The sequence below is a fragment of the Pecten maximus genome, chromosome 4, assembly GCF_902652985.1.
Source record: "Pecten maximus chromosome 4, xPecMax1.1, whole genome shotgun sequence".
NCBI classification, from domain to species: Eukaryota; Metazoa; Mollusca; class Bivalvia; order Pectinida; family Pectinidae; genus Pecten; species Pecten maximus.
The window spans coordinates 45,249,056-45,265,459 of NC_047018.1; the positions used below are offsets into that span (position 1 = coordinate 45,249,056).

The 16,404-nt window shown below is 37.6% G+C and overlaps 1 protein-coding gene across 1 annotated transcript in view; it reads left to right on the forward strand.

The window, feature by feature from the left end:
• The window catches only part of LOC117326228, a 99,661-nt gene that overhangs the window by 75,323 nt on the left and 7,934 nt on the right, over positions 1–16,404 (forward strand). Inside the window, exons 7-11 of the mRNA XM_033882892.1 lie at positions 10,310–10,418; positions 12,578–12,860; positions 13,626–13,690; positions 14,098–14,172; positions 15,150–15,299. Coding sequence (XP_033738783.1) covers positions 10,310–10,418; positions 12,578–12,860; positions 13,626–13,690; positions 14,098–14,172; positions 15,150–15,299 — 682 coding nt within the window. The remainder of the gene's footprint in view (positions 1–10,309; positions 10,419–12,577; positions 12,861–13,625; positions 13,691–14,097; positions 14,173–15,149; positions 15,300–16,404) is intronic.

A 16,404-nucleotide genomic window follows, 5' to 3' on the forward strand; every position in this document is an offset into this window, starting at 1 on the left:
GTGAATGGCATGCTAATATTTGGAGGATAACGAGTTTCCTAAATACTCGGCTAATGCCGTGCTTCAGCTCATGTATTACTACGGATTCCTAGGCAGAACTTAATAGTTCTAACAACGTTATAGATAATGACCCAGCATTCTCTACAATCAAACTTGTGCTAATTCCGGCCAAAATAATGCTACTTATCCCGACGGGTTCTCATGTAGATCCATTAAATGATCGAATTCGCGCTACAATTGAAGCATGGTTATTGCAGATAGTGACGAACGCTCGGTTTTTACATCTCCGGGGGTTTATCACAACACAGATTATCTGTAGAAATAAAAGCACAGTTTAGAATGGCAACCATACATACAATGAATTAAACAATGTATATACAATGACTACACTTATATTGTTCAACTATGTTAAAACAAGTGAGCCATTGAATTTTATTGTCACAGAAATTGAGTTTACTTTTTTTTACGATTACTGAACTTTTTCATTAAGTTGAAACACATGAAAGTTAGGGGAATTGAAAGTGAAAACTATTCTGTAAATGTACTAGCTTTTTAGCCCACCATCATCAGATGGTGGGCTATTCAAATCGCCCTGCGTCCGTGGTCCGTCGTCCGTCCGTCCCTCCGTCCGTCCGTCCCTCCGTCCGTAAACAATTCTTGTTATCGCTAATCCTCAGAAAGTACTGAAGGGATCTTTCTCAAATTTCATATGTAGGTTCCCCTTGGTGTCTAGTTATGCATATTGCATTTTGAGACCAATCGGAAAACAACATGGCCGACAAGCAGCCATCTTGGATTTTGACAATTGAAGTTTGTTATCGCTATTTCTCAGAAAGTACTCAAGGGATCTTTCTGAAATTTCATATGAATGTTTCCCTTGGTGCCTAGTTATGCATATTTCATTTTGAAACCGATCGGAAAACAACATGGCCGACAGGCAGCCATCTTGGATTTTGACAATTGAAGTTTGTTATCGCTATTTCTCAGAAAGTACTGAAGGGATCTTTCTCAAATTTCATATGTAGGTTCCCCTTGGTGTCTAGTTATGCATATTGCATTTTGAGACCAATCGGAAAACAACATGGCCGACAAGCAGCCATCTTGGATTTTGACAATTGAAGTTTGTTATCGCTATTTCTCAGAAAGTACTCAAGGGATCTTTCTGAAATTTCATATGAATGTTTCCCTTGGTGCCTTGTTATGCATATTGCATTTTGAAACCGATCGGAAAACAACATGGCCGACAGGCAGCCATCTTGGATTTTGACAATTGAAGTTTGTTGTCGCTATTTCTCAGAAAGTACTCAAGGGATCTTTCTGAAATTTCATATGTAGGTTCCCCTTGGTGCCTAGTTATGCATATTGCATTTTGAGACCAATCAGAAAACCACATGGCCGACAGGCAGCCATCTTGGATTTTGACAATTGAAGTTTGTTATCGCTATTTCTCAGAAAGTGATGATGGTATCTTTCTCAAATTTCATTTGTAGGTTCTTCTTGGTTTCTTATTATGCATATTGCATTTTGGGATCGATTGAAAATCAAAATGGCCGACAGGCAGCCATCTTGGATTTTGATAATTGAAGTTTGTTATCGTTATTTCTCAGAAAGTGCCGGAAGGATCTTTCTGAAATTTCATTTGTAGGCTGCCCTTGGTCCCTAGTTATGCATATTAGATTTTGAGAACAGTCAGAAAACAACATGGCCGACAGGTAGCAATCTTGTATTTTGACAATTGAAGTTTGTTATCGCTATTTTACAGAAGGTACTGAAGGGATCTTTCTCAAATTTCATATGTAGGTTCCCCTTGGTCCCTGGTATTGCATTTTTGGACCAATCGGAAAATAACATGGCCGACAGACAGCCATTATCGCTTTATCTTTAATTTCATATATAGGTTCCTCTTGTTTTTAACTGAAGTTGATATTTTATGACATAGTGTTATATATATTTCCTATTTCTCAGAAAGTAACAAATTATGAATGAATATTATTCAAAATACATCTATTGTGGGTTAATTGGTCTGAAATCCTGTATAAAAGGAGCGGCTTTTCACCTCAAATGGACTTTGATAAAGGGGCGGATTGCCTCGAAAATTTAACAAGCCTCATTGTTCACACTGTTTGAATTACTTCTTTGCCCCATATATATATGTAACAGGAGAGGAGAAAATGTAGCGGCCAGACCGGGTTTCGAACCCGGGACCTCCGAACACTAGCCGAATGCTCTACCAATTGAGCTAGCTGGTCACCAATGATCGACCCAGTCCAGTCCCGCTACATATATATATACATGTATTATATTTTTAGCCCACCATCATCAGATGGTGGGCTATTCAAATCGCCCTGCGTCCGTGGTCCGTGGTCCGTCCGTCCGTCCGTCCGTCCCTCCGTCCGTCCGTCCGTAAACAATTCTTGTTATCGCTAATCCTCAGAGAGTACTGAAGGGATCTTTCCCAAATTTCATATGTGGGTTCCCCTTGGTGCCTAGTTATGCATATTGCATTTTGAGACCAATCGGAAAACAACATGGCCGACAGGCAGCCATCTTGGATTTTGACAATTGAAGTTTGTTATCGCTATTTCTGAGAAAGTACTGAAGGGATCTTTCTCAAATTTCATATGTAGGCTTCCCTTGGTGCCTAGTTATGCATATTGCATTTTGAGACCAATCGGAAAACAACATGGCCGACAGGCAGCCATCTTGGATTTTGATAATTGAAGTTTGTTATCGCTATTTCTGAGAAAGTGCTGAAGGGATCTTTCTCAAACTTCATATGTAGGCTTACCTTGGTGCTTAGTTATGCATATTGCATTTTGAGACCAATCGGAAAACAACATGGCCGACAGGCAGCCATCTTGGATTTTGATAATTGAAGTTTGTTATTGCTATTTCTGAGAAAGTACTGAAGGGATCTTTCTCAAATTTCATATGTAGGTTCCCCTTGGTGCCTTGTTATGCATATTGCATTTTGAAACCGATCGGAAAACAACATGGCCGACAGGCAGCCATCTTGGATTTTGACAATTGAAGTTTGTTGTCGCTATTTCTCAGAAAGTACTCAAGGGATCTTTCTGAAATTTCATATGTAGGTTCCCCTTGGTGCCTAGTTATGCATATTGCATTTTGAGACCAATCAGAAAACCACATGGCCGACAGGCAGCCATCTTGGATTTTGACAATTGAAGTTTGTTATCGCTATTTCTCAGAAAGTGATGATGGTATCTTTCTCAAATTTCATTTGTAGGTTCTTCTTGGTTTCTTATTATGCATATTGCATTTTGGGATCGATTGAAAATCAAAATGGCCGACAGGCAGCCATCTTGGATTTTGATAATTGAAGTTTGTTATCGTTATTTCTCAGAAAGTGCCGGAAGGATCTTTCTGAAATTTCATTTGTAGGCTGCCCTTGGTCCCTAGTTATGCATATTAGATTTTGAGAACAGTCAGAAAACAACATGGCCGACAGGTAGCAATCTTGTATTTTGACAATTGAAGTTTGTTATCGCTATTTTACAGAAGGTACTGAAGGGATCTTTCTCAAATTTCATATGTAGGTTCCCCTTGGTCCCTGGTATTGCATTTTTGGACCAATCGGAAAATAACATGGCCGACAGACAGCCATTATCGCTTTATCTTTAATTTCATATATAGGTTCCTCTTGTTTTTAACTGAAGTTGATATTTTATGACATAGTGTTATATATATTTCCTATTTCTGAGAAAGTAACAAATTATGAATGAATATTATTCAAAATACATCTATTGTGGGTTAATTGGTCTGAAATCCTGTATAAAAGGAGCGGCTTTTCACCTCAAATGGACTTTGATAAAGGGGCGGATTGCCTCGAAAATTTAACAAGCCTCATTGTTCACACTGTTTGAATTACTTCTTTGCCCCATATATATATGTAACAGGAGAGGAGAAAATGTAGCGGCCAGACCGGGTTTCGAACCCGGGACCTCCGAACACTAGCCGAATGCTCTACCAATTGAGCTAGCTGGTCACCAATGATCGACCCAGTCCAGTCCCGCTACATATATATATACATGTATTATATTTTTAGCCCACCATCATCAGATGGTGGGCTATTCAAATCGCCCTGCGTCCGTGGTCCGTCGTCCGTCCGTCCCTCCGTCCGTCCCTCCGTCCGTCCGTCCGTAAACAATTCTTGTTATCGCTAATCCTCAGAGAGTACTGAAGGGATCTTTCCCAAATTTCATATGTGGGTTCCCCTTGGTGCCTAGTTATGCATATTGCATTTTGAGACCAATCGGAAAACAACATGGCCGACAGGCAGCCATCTTGGATTTTGACAATTGAAGTTTGTTATCGCTATTTCTGAGAAAGTACTGAAGGGATCTTTCTCAAATTTCATATGTAGGCTTCCCTTGGTGCCTAGTTATGCATATTGCATTTTGAGACCAATCGGAAAACAACATGGCCGACAGGCAGCCATCTTGGATTTTGATAATTGAAGTTTGTTATCGCTATTTCTGAGAAAGTGCTGAAGGGATCTTTCTCAAACTTCATATGTAGGCTTACCTTGGTGCTTAGTTATGCATATTGCATTTTGAGACCAATCGGAAAACAACATGGCCGACAGGCAGCCATCTTGGATTTTGATAATTGAAGTTTGTTATTGCTATTTCTGAGAAAGTACTGAAGGGATCTTTCTCAAATTTCATATGTAGGTTCCCCTTGGTGCCTAGTTATGCATATTGCATTTTGAGACCAATCGGAAAACAACATGGCCGACAGGCAGCCATCTTGGATTTTGACAATTGAAGTTTGTTATCGCTATTTCTGAGAAAGTACTGAAGGGATCTTTCTCAAATTTCATATGTAGATTCCCCTTGGTGCCTAGTTATGCATATTGCATTTTGAGACCAATCGAAAAACAACATGGCCGACAGGCAGCCATCTTGGATTTTGACAATTGAAGTTTGTTATCGCTATTTCTCAGAAAGTGATGATGGTATCTTTCTCAAATTTCATTTGTAGGTTCTTCTTGGTTTCTTATTATGCATATTGCATTTTGGGATCGATTGAAAATCAAAATGGCCGACAGGCAGCCATCTTGGATTTTGATAATTGAAGTTTGTTATCGTTATTTCTCAGAAAGTGCCGGAAGGATCTTTCTGAAATTTCATTTGTAGGCTGCCCTTGGTCCCTAGTTATGCATATTAGATTTTGAGAACAGTCAGAAAACAACATGGCCGACAGGTAGCAATCTTGTATTTTGACAATTGAAGTTTGTTATCGCTATTTTACAGAAGGTACTGAAGGGATCTTTCTCAAATTTCATATGTAGGTTCCCCTTGGTCCCTGGTATTGCATTTTTGGACCAATCGGAAAATAACATGGCCGACAGACAGCCATTATCGCTTTATCTTTAATTTCATATATAGGTTCCTCTTGTTTTTAACTGAAGTTGATATTTTATGACATAGTGTTATATATATTTCCTATTTCTCAGAAAGTAACAAATTATGAATGAATATTATTCAAAATACATCTATTGTGGGTTAATTGGTCTGAAATCCTGTATAAAAGGAGCGGCTTTTCACCTCAAATGGACTTTGATAAAGGGGCGGATTGCCTCGAAAATTTAACAAGCCTCATTGTTCACACTGTTTGAATTACTTCTTTGCCCCATATATATATGTAACAGGAGAGGAGAAAATGTAGCGGCCAGACCGGGTTTCGAACCCGGGACCTCCGAACACTAGCCGAATGCTCTACCAATTGAGCTAGCTGGTCACCAATGATCGACCCAGTCCAGTCCCGCTACATATATATATACATGTATTATATTTTTAGCCCACCATCATCAGATGGTGGGCTATTCAAATCGCCCTGCGTCCGTGGTCCGTGGTCCGTCCGTCCGTCCGTCCGTCCCTCCGTCCGTCCGTCCGTAAACAATTCTTGTTATCGCTAATCCTCAGAGAGTACTGAAGGGATCTTTCCCAAATTTCATATGTGGGTTCCCCTTGGTGCCTAGTTATGCATATTGCATTTTGAGACCAATCGGAAAACAACATGGCCGACAGGCAGCCATCTTGGATTTTGACAATTGAAGTTTGTTATCGCTATTTCTGAGAAAGTACTGAAGGGATCTTTCTCAAATTTCATATGTAGGCTTCCCTTGGTGCCTAGTTATGCATATTGCATTTTGAGACCAATCGGAAAACAACATGGCCGACAGGCAGCCATCTTGGATTTTGATAATTGAAGTTTGTTATCGCTATTTCTGAGAAAGTGCTGAAGGGATCTTTCTCAAACTTCATATGTAGGCTTACCTTGGTGCTTAGTTATGCATATTGCATTTTGAGACCAATCGGAAAACAACATGGCCGACAGGCAGCCATCTTGGATTTTGATAATTGAAGTTTGTTATTGCTATTTCTGAGAAAGTACTGAAGGGATCTTTCTCAAATTTCATATGTAGGTTCCCCTTGGTGCCTTGTTATGCATATTGCATTTTGAAACCGATCGGAAAACAACATGGCCGACAGGCAGCCATCTTGGATTTTGACAATTGAAGTTTGTTGTCGCTATTTCTCAGAAAGTACTCAAGGGATCTTTCTGAAATTTCATATGTAGGTTCCCCTTCGTGCCTAGTTATGCATATTGCATTTTGAGACCAATCAGAAAACCACATGGCCGACAGACAGCCATCTTGGATTTTGGCATTTGAAGTTTGTTATGGCTATTTCTCAGAAAGTGATGATGGTATCTTTCTCAAATTTCATTTGTAGGTTCTTCTTGGTTTCTTATTATGCATATTGCATTTTGGGATCGATTGAAAATCAAAATGGCCGACAGGCAGCCATCTTGGATTTTGATAATTGAAGTTTGTTATCGTTATTTCTCAGAAAGTGCCGGAAGGATCTTTCTGAAATTTCATTTGTAGGCTGCCCTTGGTCCCTAGTTATGCATATTAGATTTTGAGAACAGTCAGAAAACAACATGGCCGACAGGTAGCAATCTTGTATTTTGACAATTGAAGTTTGTTATCGCTATTTTACAGAAGGTACTGAAGGGATCTTTCTCAAATTTCATATGTAGGTTCCCCTTGGTCCCTGGTATTGCATTTTTGGACCAATCGGAAAATAACATGGCCGACAGACAGCCATTATCGCTTTATCTTTAATTTCATATATAGGTTCCTCTTGTTTTTAACTGAAGTTGATATTTTATGACATAGTGTTATATATATTTCCTATTTCTCAGAAAGTAACAAATTATGAATGAATATTATTCAAAATACATCTATTGTGGGTTAATTGGTCTGAAATCCTGTATAAAAGGAGCGGCTTTTCACCTCAAATGGACTTTGATAAAGGGGCGGATTGCCTCGAAAATTTAACAAGCCTCATTGTTCACACTGTTTGAATTACTTCTTTGCCCCATATATATATGTAACAGGAGAGGAGAAAATGTAGCGGCCAGACCGGGTTTCGAACCCGGGACCTCCGAACACTAGCCGAATGCTCTACCAATTGAGCTAGCTGGTCACCAATGATCGACCCAGTCCAGTCCCGCTACATATATATATACATGTATTATATTTTTAGCCCACCATCATCAGATGGTGGGCTATTCAAATCGCCCTGCGTCCGTGGTCCGTCGTCCGTCCGTCCCTCCGTCCGTCCCTCCGTCCGTCCGTCCGTAAACAATTCTTGTTATCGCTAATCCTCAGAGAGTACTGAAGGGATCTTTCCCAAATTTCATATGTGGGTTCCCCTTGGTGCCTAGTTATGCATATTGCATTTTGAGACCAATCGGAAAACAACATGGCCGACAGGCAGCCATCTTGGATTTTGACAATTGAAGTTTGTTATCGCTATTTCTGAGAAAGTACTGAAGGGATCTTTCTCAAATTTCATATGTAGGCTTCCCTTGGTGCCTAGTTATGCATATTGCATTTTGAGACCAATCGGAAAACAACATGGCCGACAGGCAGCCATCTTGGATTTTGATAATTGAAGTTTGTTATCGCTATTTCTGAGAAAGTGCTGAAGGGATCTTTCTCAAACTTCATATGTAGGCTTACCTTGGTGCTTAGTTATGCATATTGCATTTTGAGACCAATCGGAAAACAACATGGCCGACAGGCAGCCATCTTGGATTTTGATAATTGAAGTTTGTTATTGCTATTTCTGAGAAAGTACTGAAGGGATCTTTCTCAAATTTCATATGTAGGTTCCCCTTGGTGCCTAGTTATGCATATTGCATTTTGAGACCAATCGGAAAACAACATGGCCGACAGGCAGCCATCTTGGATTTTGACAATTGAAGTTTGTTATCGCTATTTCTGAGAAAGTACTGAAGGGATCTTTCTCAAATTTCATATGTAGATTCCCCTTGGTGCCTAGTTATGCATATTGCATTTTGAGACCAATCGAAAAACAACATGGCCGACAGGCAGCCATCTTGGATTTTGACAATTGAAGTTTGTTATCGCTATTTCTGAGAAAGTACTAAAGGGATCTTTCTCAAATTTCATATGTAGATTCCCCTTGGTGCCTAGTTATGCATATTGCATTTTGAGACCAATCGGAAAACAACATGGCCGACAGGCAGCCATCTTGGATTTTGACAATTTAAGTTTGTTATCGCTATTTCTCAGAAACTTATGAAGGGATCTTTCTCAAATTTCATATAAAGGTTCCTCTTGGTGCCTAGTTATGCATATTGCGTTTTGAGACCAATTGGAAAACAACATGGCCGACAGGCAGCCATCTTGGATTTTGACAATTGAAGTTTGTTATCGCTATTTCTCAGATACTTATGAAGGGATCTTTCTGAAATTTCATATTTAGGTTTCCCTCGGTGCCTAGTTATGCATATTGCATTTTGAGACTAATCTGAAAACAACATGGCCGACAGGCAGCCATCTTGGATTTTGACAATTGAAGTTTGTTATCGCTATTTCTCAGAAAGTACTGAAGGGATCTTTCTGAAATTTCATATGTAGGTTCCCCTCTGTGCCTAGTTATGCATATTGCATTTTGAGACTATTCGGAAAACAACATGGCCGACAGGCAGTCATCTTGGATTTTGATAATTGAAGTTTGTTATCGCTATTTCTCAGAAAGTACTGAAGGGATCTTTCTCAAATTTCATATGTAGGTTCCTCTTGGTGCCTAGTTATGCATATTGCATTTTGAGACCAATCGAAAAACAACATGGCCGACAGGCAGCCATCTTGGATTTTGACAATTGAAGATTGTTATCGCTATTTATCAGAAATTGCTGAAAGGATCTTTCTGAATTTCATTTGTAGGTTGCCCTCTGTGTCTAGTTATACATATTGGATTTTGAGACCAGTCAGAAAACAACCTGGCCGACAGGCAGCCATCTTGTATTTTGAAAATTGAAGTTTGTTATCGCTATTGTACAGAAGGTACTGAAGGGATCTTTCTCAAATTTCATATGTAGGTCCCCCTTGGTCCCTGGTATTGCATTTTGGGACCAATCGGAAAACAACATGGCCGACAGACAGCCATTATCGCCAAATCTTAAATTTTATATATAGGTTCCCCTTGTTTGAAAAGTACTAGATCTAGAGGGCTGTTTCTGAATTTACACAGATTAGTAAGACTTAGAAGAAGGGAAAAGTAGAGAAAAGATCAATCTGACATGGTACCTATAAAGATCATTCAATGGTGGGCGCCAAGATCCCTCTGGGATCTCTTGTTATTTCACGTAATTTATTGAATTAGAAGAGAGTTGCCGTTGTGGCAAACTATATTTAAAAACATTCATATTCAGGAAATTTGAATTGTTAATAGCGTCATTCCAATCGCATGTATCACTTATAGCACTTCTTCTAGAACATATCTTTTAGATGTCATTTTTAACAGGGTCAGAGCATATATGAAAAATCCGAAGCCAAACGACCGTTTTGTCATTTACAAATACGTAGTTTCCATGACAGTACTGGCGATTTTTTTTTCAAAAAAAAACAGGAAAAAAAACCCCAAAAAAAAACCCGAATTTAAGTGACCATTTTATAGTTTTACAGTTCTAAGGGTTTGGAATAATACTATACTAAGTGACTATTTTGTCGTTCACAGATTTTTCAGTTCTGATGGTGGTAGTGGACTATAATGATGATTAAATACGAAACTAAATGTTCAAATTGTCATTCGCAGATTGTTTATGGCGGCACTGTCAATGTGCCTCTAAATGATATAATGCGAAACTAAATGTAACCATTTACATGCCTACAGTTTGTTGGTGGTAATGGAACACGTCAGTAATTAAATACGAAACTAAATGGCCATCTTGTCATTCACAGATGCACAGTTTTTATGGCGGTACTGGAGATATGTCTATGACAGTTGATGGTACATGCCAGGGTCTACAGAGCCCCAGTGTTGGCTTCACAACAATGAAACTCCAAAGAGGTAAGTCCCAGACATTCCATCAAACTGTCTTCAACGCATGGCAAATTTTGGCATTTAGTCAAAGAGGGTCATCAATTTTGGCTCGATAAACGGCTGTAAACCGGAACCAACAAATAAGCTCTTATGTCTTAAAATCACATTTTACGTTATTTTTTATAGTTATGCTTTGGTCTACTTGTAAAAGCTACCGAATTGATAAAATGCCATTCCAGAGAAAAAATTGGTGTTATGCAAAGAGAAAATCCATTAAACTGGAATCACGTTAAAATCCATCGCGTGATTTGAAAAATTATTTACCTAGTAGAGATTACTTCCGTGGAAAGTTAAAAGCAAGAATGTGTTTCCTTCGTAGTATAATGAGTTTCTTTGCTTTTCGGTTGCAACTTACACGATTCCGATTTAGTCTCAAAATAATTACTGCCGCGGATTCAAATTTGTGTGAACAGGTTACGCTTATCGTAAATGACATTTGTCTGACTGCGCGTGGCATTGGAAAGATTCTCTTTTAGTTTAACAGCGACACCTGTTGGCGGCCCGACTCTTAACCACTAACCAGCAATATAACTCTGACGTATTCCATGAACTCGAAATATTACTTAAAAATGGATTTATGTTATTTGATAAAATTGTGGATCATGTTTCGTTATTTTATTTTAAACACATAATTTGTTTTATTTCGTCTTTGAAAAATTTCGTATGGAAAGCTATTTTTTTTGGGGGGGGGGGGGAGGATAAGAATTATGATTTTGTGTTGAAGAGACTAACTAAGACGATGTAGAAACCTAATTAAAACGCGTTGACTCAGCTGATAGTTGGCATTTAGATCAGTTATCAGGTGGTCAATATATAATTGATCCGGTGTTGAAAAATTAAATAAAATGGAAGGCGCCTGAATTCCCTTCCGGAACGCCTGGTCAGATCATCCGTGGTCTTTCAAGGGTCTTCGTTGATACAGTTGTATGTCGGTATTCTTTGTTGAAATTGTTATGATTCCTCAAAGGGTTTCCTCTCATAATTAATGATTGCTGCATAAACTATGACCCATTTACTCGGATATAAATGGCTGATCGAAGACTGTTTTACACAGGAATCACCGGATAAATTGAACTAATGATTAACTCTATGAAAAAAAACATGTAGGAGTGCTTTCTAGGTCAGATTTAATGTACTTTTTAATGTATATTCAATACAGTTCGTGTATTTCTTACTAGATACACAACATCAAGACGCATTTAAATTTTAAAGGAAATGCTATTGAGAATGGTTATCTGTTTAAAAGAAACGCTTTATCAACACAGCTAAACTTACTTTGTTCAAATTGTTTCTCAATAATATGGTAATTTATTGACATAGTTAGACTTTCATTCCTTTTTGAGGGGAGGGGAGGGTCGCAATGGCCGAGTGGTTAAGGTGTCCCGACACTTTATCACTAGCCCTCCACCTCTGGGTTGCGAGTTCGAAACCCACGTGGGGCAGTTGCTAGGTACTGACCGTAGACCGGTGGTTTTTCTCCGGGTACTCCGAATTTCCTCCACCTCCAAAACCTGGCACGTCCTTTGATGACTCTTGCTGTTAATAGGACATTAAACAAAATAAACCTAAACCTCATTCCTCTTCCTAATGAAGGACAACAAAGACAAATAGATCAACTTCCTTACTGATGTTACAGAGACCGAGCCCTTGGTTACGCAACACGTGTACCATGGGAAGATCATATAAGGTCATATGCAATTGGTATTACCTATGTTTCAGCCACAAATCTTGTCAGTATCATCAATATATATGTATTAAACGCATTTAAAATAAATGATATTACAATATTATATATTGTAATTAGTTATTTTGTCTTCAAAATTTATCAGCATATGCCTTGACTGTGTGTAATTTGTCGTTGTGCTTTAATCACAATTTAATGCAAGGGAGCGTTTCGTCTGACTTTTCGGTGTTTTGTCAATCTTGATAATCTGTGATTCCATTTGTAAATATCCGTGTTTCGTCTTTGACTTTTCGGGTTTAGTCAATCTTGATCTGTGATTTCATCTATAAATATCCCATGTTTCTTTTTGTTTTGGACTTTTCGGGTTTAGTCAATCTTGATATTCTGTAATTGCATCTGTAAATATCCTTGTTCAACCTTTTAACACTTCTTATCTATTCAGATTTCGACGGAACAATATGGCCTTCACCGCAATGCCGTTTTCCTGAATTTTTCCATCGCCGGAAACATTGGAGGGATATGTCTGGTCGCTTTGTCATAGAGGTTGACGAAGGACTCCAGATATTCCGAGTGAAAGACAAGACTGTGACGTCACCGGATATGGTCGTTTACAGCGAGGGCAGTTACCGGTCTGATATGAAGATGGTCGTGCGGTGTATAGATAATGTAGACAGCTCTCATCGTCACGAAAGAGAATTTATGGCCCACGTGACCGACGACTCTTGGTACTTTGCTTTGTCATTTACGTTTGATTTTAACAAACAAAATCCTCCAAAATAATTTAAAAAAATTAAATCTAGAAGACATTATTGAACACAAACTAATTCAAGACTTTTTAATTCTTTATCCTTTGTTTGTATACACAGATACAGATTTGCATGACGTTTGTCGTCGATAAAGCTGATCAGCTTGCCTTTATTGTTTTGCCAATATCCACATTTTACTTGATACTTGGGTTTGGTTTCATGCCGATATCATCTGTGTATTCCTTAATTTGAACAGTAATGGCTATTGATATCGTATTGTTGTCATTGATTGAGGGACGCCTACACCAGATAGATATACCGATAGGATTCGGTAGATATTTAAATTGTCATGAATCGGCGTGACAATATCCCGTTTGGTTTATGATGTCGCTTGTTATTACGCTAAATAAAAAAAACCAACACTGTTAATTGGGTTTTTGATAAACACTGCTATAGACGATGGATATTTGACGTTTATCTTGGTGTATTGTTCATAAATATCAAATCACTTCATTTATATAATTAAATCTATGGTGTAATGGTTTTATGCGTAATAATAAGGTTACAAACACGATACAGCTTATTAGGATTCTTTAGATTACTTTAGTTTATGCCTTTTATTTGTTCATTGTAATCTTGTAATAATTAGTATATATACTGTTTATATCAGCAATTTTCCGTTTAATTGAAAAAAAAAAACCTATTTAATTTTCAGTACTTACATGATCTTTATCTATTTCACAGCGTTTCCGGATATCGGTGTCTGCGATTGGTCAAGCGCGAGCGTAAAGTACTGGAATTATATATCAGTAAGTTACTTCCGGTTTCGTTTTTGAATTCAGCTCAATTTCATTTTCGGTTTCCATTTAAGTAGATGAAATCATCCCCAATCGAATTACTCGCATGACTTGTGTAACTTTTCCCCCCAACAGTATGAATTTGTGTGCCTATACGTTCATGTGATTAGTTGAAGGTAGTTACTGGTGATATTAACTATAACATAATATTTCAAAATGGCATTAATATAGCTATAATTAATAATTATGATGACTTTTAATGGTGTCATTAATTATGATGCCTTTTAATGGTGTCATTAGTTATGATGACTTTTAATAATGTCATTAGTTATGATGACTTTTAATGGTGTCATTAGTTATGATGACTTTTAATGGTGTTATTAGTTATGACTTTTAATGGTACATAATATCATATAAAGGTACTCAACTCGGAAGCCGACACGAAGCATGTAGCGATTCCAGTTTTGAACATGGCGAGAAACACGTGTTGATACGTAAGTATTTCTTATACTGAAAAAAATTGTAATGAATATTGTAAATATCAATTAGCCCATTAATTTTTTAATCAAAATCATTGTGATAAAATATGCCATAAATCATATTTCTAATATACAGTTAAGGGGAGGGAACTGTAGTTGCTAAAGGTGTTAAAATATTTTGATATAAAGAATGTTTTAATGACCAGAACATTTCTTATTTTCTCGCCTTTCACTATATTTTCTTTTATATAAAACATACCCATGGGTTAAAAAAGTCAATATCCATAAAATTTGTAACCATGATGTCACGTGATACATTAATTAACTTTCGTTAAAGAGGCTTGCCCGCAGAGAGATCAGACAAATTGGCTAATAGAAAAAGATTTTTTACACATGACAGATTGTTGGAATTGTTGAGTTTTTCATTTTATTTTCCTTATAAATCGCTGAAAAGTGATATTAAAACCTCATTTTTAAATATTATTTATTTAATCGCAACCTGCAATAAGTCTAATTTGATTGACACATCAAAGAAACAAGCACGTGCACAGTGCCGCACAGTGATAACTGCAAAGGCAGCGGCGATTTACAAAGAAGATTTGCCGTTATATTCCATACATTTCCCTCTCAGGTTGAGTTTTAAAACGTCTTTTAAATACATATTCTGTAATTGTTTTCAAGAAATAAAGTCGGAAAGCCTCTAATTTTGTCACATAGAAACGTGTACTGAAGTTTATTTAGTGATCGGAGATATGCCGTTTACCGGTCCGTCTGCGGGTAAGCCTCTTTAAGACAAGAATTTGATATTCCCCTATTGTATTGTAACTCACTGCTGTCCTTCACATCTAGGTGTTATTTTGACTGAGTTCTCATCTCATCATTTGATAAACTTTCGTATTTTTTGAACCCAAACATTTTTTTTTATTAATTTTCCTATCTATCCGGCTTTTCGTATTTTCCAATCCTATTATATAAATTAATTGTTCTTACAGCCGCTGGTCTTGAACCCTCACATTGTCCAACCGATGGCGACTTCAGCTTCATTGATAAAACTACAGACTGTACGGGTAAATTTAAAATAGGATGCTCATCGAAAAGCGAAATCATGGTTGAGAAGAAATGCCCTTTCAATCGTCAGTCAGGTAAGTTGAATGCGAGCTATAGGTTGAATACTGTGTAATTACTATAAGGTACTATGTATCTAACTATCCTATGTACGTCAATTGAAACAGAGCAATAATCACTGGTAGATTTTACTTTTTATATTCCAAGTAAAAGACATATGCAAAAAGAATACAATCATTAGCATTAATATGAAGTAAATAATCACAAACATCAAACATTGTACATAGAGAAAATTTAGTCTTGGAAAAATTTTAGTCTAATTATTTTCTCTTTAACGCAGTAGACCTTTTGATTGCCTGTGTGTTTATCTTTAATGGTGCCTTATTTAAGCGCCTTTCGCACTTAAAACATGGTGCTCCGTTTGATTGCTAAGTTACAGATTTTTTGTTTTGTTTATATAACATTATTGCAAATACTCCAATTCATCAATATTTTTAATTTTATTTATTTATTTTTTGCTTTTTGTTCTTTGTTTTATTTTTTTGGTTTATATATTTTTTTTGCATCTGAAACGATGCAAAGATTCGTTATATGGTGATTGCCACATTAAGTACGTTTATTGTAAACATTTTTAGCCCACCATCATCAGATGGTGGGCTATTCAAATCGCCCTGCGTCCGTGGTCCGTCGTCCGTCCGTCCCTCCGTCCGTCCGTCCCTCCGTCCCTCCGTCCGTCCCTCCGTCCGTAAACAATTCTTGTTATCGCTATTTCTCAGAAAGTACTGAAGGGATCTTTCTCAAATTTCATATGTAGGTTCCCCTTGGTGCCTAGTTATGCATATTGCGTTTTAAGACCAATCTGAAAACAACATGGCCGACAGGCAGCCATCTTGGATTTTCACAATTGAAGTTTGTTATCGCTATTTCTGAGAAAGTACTGAAGGGATCTTTCTCAAATTTCATATGAAGGTTCCCCTTGGTGCATAGTTATGCATATTGCATTTTGAGACCAATCGGAAAACAACATGGCCGACAGGCAGCCATCTTGGATTTTGACAATTGAAGTTTGTTATCGCTATTTCTGAGAAAGTGCTGAAGGGATCTTTCTCAAATTTCATATGAAGGTTCCCCTTGGTGCGTAGTTATGCATATTGCGATTTGAGACCAATCGGAAAACAACAT